Raw genomic sequence first — 7,363 nt, forward strand, 5'->3', positions numbered from 1 at the left:
CTGCTGCCTACACATGTGTTTATTGCCTCATATACTTGTGTTTGTGTGTGTGTGTGTGAGTTTTACTCGTCATTAGTTTTGATATTTATAAATAATTGCTTTTTAACAGGCCTAGAATTAACACATAATTAAGTTTGCCTGCTTGGCCCAATCAGCACTTTAAACTTAGCAGTTGCTTTTAGCTACGGCGATCAGACAAATTATACCCACTCTATTATCTGTAAATGCCAGTTTTAGCATATAGATTATTTGCCATAAGGTTTCATACATAATTTACAAACCTCGTCTTTGTAATATTAAGTACCGTATAAGTTTTATTTTAAACATTATGTGGTAATGATTATATTCCTAGTCCTACGTTTAATTTTGATTAATTTCAAGCAACATCAACTTATTATTTGTTAGCAAAAAAATACTCAAAAATTATTATAATCAATGATTTTTATTTATTTCGCTCAAAATAAATAATTCTCAACTATTTATTATTTTTTTTTTTGTTTCGCTAAGTTGCCGTAAACGGAATTGCCATATTTTACGCTGAGATCTAAAAATTAAAAGCTTTAATTATCATTATTTTTGAGCTTTGGTTTCTTTGTTCAGAATGAATGATTAACATTGAAGACAAAATCTAAAATTTAAATATCATTGAGGAAATGTTGATTTGATACAAATTGATTTCTTAATTGGAAATGAGGCGCCACGCTACGAATTATTAACTTTGGGTAAATAAGAATAACAAATTCGCAACCCCAGAGCAGGGCTAATATTTAATTAGTGTGCTTACTAATATAATAATGTGCTTACTAAATATAATTGTGCTGCACATTATGCGAGTTGATGGTGGTTTCATACTTTGTGAATTGTTTAAGCAAATTATAAAAGCTATTAAATATTTCGTTCTATATTAATCCAAATGGAGCTTATGTGCACACTAAAAACTGATAAAGACCATTATAAGTCAATCTTTTAACAGCCATGGCACTGAAATTCGTGCAGATGATGATACGACCCACCAACAAGTAAATAAATATGTTTTTAAATAAATGTCAATTGTAATTATGCCATGATATATTAAAACTCTATTAAAATAATAAAACTTTTGAAGCCTTTTTGAGCCTACTTGCATTTATATTAGAAATATGACAGTTCTTGTTGTTGTTTAATACAAACTACGTATACTTAATAATAATAATAAAAAAGTATATTCTGGCTTGAGTAATACCCGATTGGCTGTCACCTTAACTTGTGTTTATGTGTCAGCCAATTGAGTGAGTACTTATCAGAGACACTGTTGAAGATGATGCTGCTGATGAGACTAAGAGCATAAGCTAAAGAGACGCGAGTGCACCAATGGCAAGTATTCGAGTCTTATTATCATTTGTTGAATTGAAGCCCTTTGGATTCTAAGATTAACTGCCACTTACATATATTTATACTATATTCTTCTTTAACTTTACCTGCTTAGCTGAGTTATGCAATAAAAAAAGAGTCGTATACACGCTCGCATTCTTTGCGAGACATTTGATTTGACAGCAAACTTTTGCAAGGAATCTAGAAATTTGTATTTGACTTAAAGGATACAACGCATTTTTTATCCTGCCTTTCAAACTGGCAACAATATTGCAATTTAGGAATGCTTGAGCCAGAGTATGTCCGTATGTACTTGTAGCTAGGCATCCTATGCAAATTAGCTGCAGACACTAGTTGTTGCCAAAGTATTTACCACACATTTGCATTTTTATTTGCTTTCCTTTCTGCTTTGTGTGGTGCCTGTCAAGTTGTAGCCAAGACAAGGAATTTTTATTTGCATTACAAGCTGTATACGCTGGTTAACCTTTAGTTTGTATAAGCAAAACGCTGCAGAGCAGCAACAGAAAAAAAATATGAAACCATCATTTTAATTACGTTTGCTTATCAAACTTGGCCACAGGACCTAATGCGCTTTGAAAACTTTAGCGCAAGTCTTTGCTTTGTTTACTTGCCTGTGACTTTAATTAAGTTTTATTATAAGCACACACACATGCGGGCACACACGCACACATTGATAGCGCTGTTATGAATTTGAAATGAATTTAACTAGGCTAGTAAATAATTAAATCAGCCAATGCCAAGCTGACGGCATTATAATTGAAAACAAAGTACAAACACGCTGTGAAACTTTCAACTAAATTTAATTAGATTAACACGTATATTTGTTTCGATTGTGCTTGCTGCTTAAATATAAACATTAGTCAGGTATAAGTTTGCTTAGAAATTAAGATAATTGGGCTAGTTCGCTAGTAGAGAGAGCGGCAACCTCAGAGCGTCGAGTAAGCGTTCTTGGCATAGTTGACACAATAATTGGGCGCACCAAAGAACGAGCAGACGCCAGCAGAGCTGCCGGCAGAGCTTGCGCCGAAGCCGCCGTAGCAATTCGCATAGTTCTGACATGAGCGCAGCTCTAGTGGCGCAAAGTTCAAGGCATAGGCGCTGGCGCTGGCGTGTCCGAGATTTGTATACTTGGCCATGGGCGCGGGCACCAGCTGAGTGCTATGTGTGCCGTCCAGCAGTGGGCGACTGATGCTGACGCTGCTGCGCTCATTGCGCCTGAACTTGGCGCGACGGTTCTGGAACCAGACCTGCAATCAAATGTTACTTGCTGGACTTCTGGACTTGGATGAACTCACCTGCACCCGCGCCTCACTCAAGTGCACCTTGCTGGCCAACTCCTCGCGCACAAAGGCGTCCGGATAGTGTGTGCGCTCAAAGACTTTCTCCAGCGCTGTGAGCTGCGCCGAGCTGAAGGTTGTGCGATTGCGTCTTGGCTTTCTCGCATGACCCGGGTTAGTCCCATGTGCTGCACCCAGATTACTGGCGTAGTCGGCGCCTGCAAGCATTAGACAATTATTTAGCCATTTGGGAGAGTGTCTGTCTGGCTGCCTCATAAATAATCGATAAGTGCCCACGGAACATGAATTGCGTTAGTTTTATGGCGCAGACATAAAAGTTTTTGCATTCCGTTTGATCCTTGCTTTGCGGCTATACGCTCAACGCTCAACGGGTATGTCATAAATAAATGGACAAGCTCATAAAATATATTTCCATGTGGCACTGTGGCAGGGGCAGCTGTCGAATGCTACCAAAATATTTACGATCTATTAATTAAACAGAAATTGTGACATTAAGCGGCCATAAGCGCAGAGCAAACGTCAACTAATTGATTTCATAGACATACGTTGGCAAAGCAATTAGAAAATTATATAGAAATTGTATAAATAGTATAAATATAGTATTTTTTTGGAAATTCTGTTTGTTTGTGTTGTGCGCCAGATTTCAATCTAACTATTCTCTCAATTAAAATTTGCTTGCATAAATAATACACAACTCTTGTTGAAATAAGAAAATGCAATACCCTTTAGTACGATTGGAAAGCAATTGGTGCAACGCTAGCGATTGTGGAAGTGTCGCTTGGTAATCGGTGAATTCGAATTCAGACGAACTAGTCTAATAAGCAAACTCTTCAGTATGTCTGCTAGCATTTGTTGAATACGAAAAGGAAGCAATAAGCTTCTTTTGGCATAAAGTCTTATTAAAAAATTAGAAAGTGAAAATTAAATACAATTGTGATTAATAAAAGGAATTCTATTTTATTTTCTTCATTTCGTCAATGAAAGATACCAAAATCCTTTCTTTTTTCAATCTTCTTGAGTGAATACAAATATTTATTTCAATATAACATTTATCTGCCGCATTAATATTGCTTAAGTTATTTACTTATGAAATTCGCCAGCAATATGAAACTTGACTTAATTTAAAGCTTAAAGTAAAAGCAAAAGGTGTTAGCAGCAAGTTTGAGTTAACAGCTTAAATTAAAAATTTGCATAGTTACTATTTAGCACAAATATATTCTACATTTTTTGTAATTCAAATTGCATAAAAATTAAAAAATGCTACTCTTAATGATTTAATGTATATATGTGCAACGCAAAGTACTGTAGTAGTAATAGGTAATGTTATTACTTAATTGATTTAACCAACTTTTGTTTTGTCTATGCGGTAACTAGTTGGGTAAGCAAAGCTGCTGACTGGTAACTGATTAAGTGGGCCGTACTAAAGGGTATTTTTTTCATATATTTGCAATTCTTTGATTGAATTTTCAATTTTATTAAAAATTTATCAAAGCTGATAATACATTTGCAGCATTTTTTTTGGTTTCAAGGCTTACTTTATGCCAACGAACGAGGCGCATTAAATTATGTATTTAATAAAATATGCTTTATAAAGATTTCAGTATGTGGGAAAGCTAACGATACTTCTTACTTTATATATGTTTTCGTTATATAAAAAATCTTTTAAACCAAACTGAATTTAATATCATACACCTAGCATATATTTTTTTTATGCTCAGCGCATAAATGATAGATTTGAAATGGGTTGAGTTGATAATTTATGACGCGACACACATGCGCTTGTGTGTGTGTGTGTGTGTCTACGTGAAAATTCATGCATGACATTTAGGTGCCATATGTGGGCGACATGAGCTCATTTATGCCGCCGCCAATTGTACATCCGACTGGCTGACAGTGTCAGATCTTCATGCATTTTTGCTTGCTTTAGATTGCAGCTTGCAACAGCAGCAGCAACTTGCAACAGCAACTGCAACTGCTTCACCGCTGGCGACACATTGTCTGTGCGCTTGAGGTCCTGCGTCTCCTGTGTTGTCAACGGACATAATTTGCAATGAAATATGCGCTGCGCATTGTCATTGCTGGCAAATTGCAAAGCTATCAGTGGAGCTTGCCTTTCAATCGCCTGCTCGCTTAGGCATAAAAGTGTTCCTTCTTTTTCACTCTCTCTCTCTCTCTCTCTCTCTCTCTTTCTCTCTCTCTTTCGTTGTTTGTGTGTGTTTGTGTTGCACAGTTGCATTTCCGACTGCAGCACGCCAGACAACACTTCAACATTGTCAACATGACAAAACGTAATCAAAGCTGACATGATATCCCCACAGAGGCCGCATGCCTTTGAACAGCAGCGCCCAGCGACTATATTTTCCAAGTGGAGCATAAAACTACCAAACAGCAATCCCCAATCTGCCAAACCCCCTTCTCCACCACACAACCACACACACACACACAAACATGTAGCTAACCCTGCTCGTATTTCCCCAATGCTAGCCGCAGTTCCATGGCGCATCTATCCATCCCGCGTGTGCTGTAAATGGTTAAGGCCAGCGCCAAAGGCGTGTGTTTATTTTTGTCATTGCTCGGATTGTAACATGTGCCAGTCTCAGTTCTCAGTGCTCGCTGCTCAGTCTCAGCATTATCTCTCTCCAGCATCCCATGCCTGCCTGCCTGCCTGCCGTCCCCTTTTGCCTTGGCGCACAAATCTGATTGAGGTTTCCCTTTCGATTTCAATTTGATGTGTGCTCTCTGTCTCTGTCTTTTAATCTCTTCGCTTTCATTCGCCTCGTTTTGTGTATTTTTTATTAAGCTGCAACTGTTTTTTATCGTAGCCCATAGCCCGATTCGCTGGCAATTCAAATTAAACATCTCGTTTTCCACCCCTCCCTTGGGACCCTATTGGCTCCACTGCAGTCACTAGCTAGTCCTATAAATGCTTCGCATTTTACACAACTCGTCGCTGAGGCTGATCTACGATGCAACTCAGCGGACAGCTCCGCTGACAAATTGAGACAAATGGCGTGGGTAAGAGATTTCTTTCGGATCAACCACAAAATACATACAAACATACGTATGTTGGTCTGGAATCCGTGATTATCACTACCACCCAGAAGTCTATCCCTATGTTTTAATCCATCAACATGGGTTGCTTGAAAAGGGAATCAGGGCTTGAAAACTACTATCAACATATAATGTAAATTCGAGGATGAAATTTGCTTTTTTATGCGACAGGCTCAGCACATAAATTCTGACTTAAAAATCTTTTTCATATTTCTTGATCGAATATAATTGTTAATTGATATTTAGCAAAAATTTTAATTCAAGCCATATATGTAAGTCCTGACCTACATCCTGATGTAGCGTTCGTTCATAAACACTTCTTTAAACATTGAACATAACATAATATTGAAACAAAGCTTCCAACTACTAAAATGTTTATTGTTTTCCTCTCTCCTATTTGTTATTTGTTTTTATAACTGCCTTGGGGTTATCTTGTTACAACTTGCTCAAAAATTATCAGATTCTTGTGAGCTTAGTTCTTTTATGCTCAACAAAGTTTCATATTTATATTTTGGATCTTAAAACTTTTATCTTTTGATGATAACAATTTTTACCTAAATCCGAAAAGAACACTGATCAATAATGTGAATCCCAATAAGATTATAAAGGTAAGAAACTATTTCCTATTTCCCTTACGCTAGTTTCATAAAGCATTTGTCTTTATTGTTTACTATTTACTTCATAGTAGCTGAGCTAAATCTTATTTAAAACAAAATCAATCAAAATGCGCTTTACTTAATCTTTAGTATGCATTTGAATGTTATGTATAAATAATGAAATTGCATACCAAATTAAAGTCTGCAAGAGTTTTTACTTATAAAAAGCTTTGCTTATTATTTGTTAAATTATCTCTGAGCTTACCAAAATTGTCATTCAGCTCCATGGACATTTTGCTCTTAGCTTCAATGAGATTGTCCACCGAAAATCGATGCATTTGCTCTAGATCTCTGCGATGGCTGCTGTGCTTATCCTTGGCAAAAGGGCTCTCTTGCAGCTTCGACTCCAGTTCGATGGGTTGAGACTGCGCCGGACTGGCATAAGTCACGTTTGCTGGCGGAGATGCGTTGGCGTTGGCGTTGGCGTGGGCGTGGGCTGCCGACGGCAATGAAGAGGAGGCGGTAGTGGCGGCAGCAGCTGGCGCATAGTAGAAATTGCTGGCATTGCCGACGGGTAACGTGTGCAACTGTTGCTGATAGTTTAACATGGCTTTTGGCAAATTGAATTTGAATTTGAATTTGTTGCAATCAGTTTAACAATTAGTGTTTCTGGCTAATTGAACAATTGGGCCACGGCAACAAGCAAACAAACAAATGCGTTCGCTCTGACAATGCTGCGGATGTTGACGCTGATTGCGATAGCGATGGCGAGGCGATGGCTGGTACTGTATTAAATTGAATTAGCCACAAACGAAATGAAAATTCTTGAGTGAGGCGCGCACACACTTAATTGCCAGCTGATTGAATTAATTTCTTTTCAGTGGGGGCATCCTGCGAGCATGAACTTGGTTAATTCGATTAGCACACAACACATAAACGCGTTAATTACAATAATTGTCGAGACGATACACTAAACCGTGCCAAAGTCGTCTGCCCACTGAAATTAGTCTCAAAACACTGCGATCGTCGCAGCAGCAGCCACAGCCA

The 7,363-nt window shown here is 37.8% G+C and overlaps 1 protein-coding gene across 1 annotated transcript; it reads right to left on the reverse strand.

Moving 5' to 3' along the window:
* Positions 1-2,297: 2,297 nt before the first annotated feature.
* On the reverse strand, positions 2,298-6,924 carry LOC108594738 (paired mesoderm homeobox protein 1). Its single transcript, XM_033295020.1, has 4 exons — positions 6,821-6,924; positions 6,582-6,751; positions 2,667-2,866; positions 2,298-2,618 (listed from the first exon to the last, which is right to left on the reverse strand). The coding sequence occupies exons 1-4, from the start codon at positions 6,922-6,924 to the stop codon at positions 2,298-2,300; spliced, it is 795 nt and encodes a 264-aa protein (XP_033150911.1).
* Positions 6,925-7,363: the final 439 nt, after the last annotated feature.

This window comes from Drosophila busckii, chromosome 2R (genome assembly GCF_011750605.1).
Source record: "Drosophila busckii strain San Diego stock center, stock number 13000-0081.31 chromosome 2R, ASM1175060v1, whole genome shotgun sequence".
Classification (NCBI taxonomy): domain Eukaryota; kingdom Metazoa; phylum Arthropoda; class Insecta; order Diptera; family Drosophilidae; genus Drosophila; species Drosophila busckii.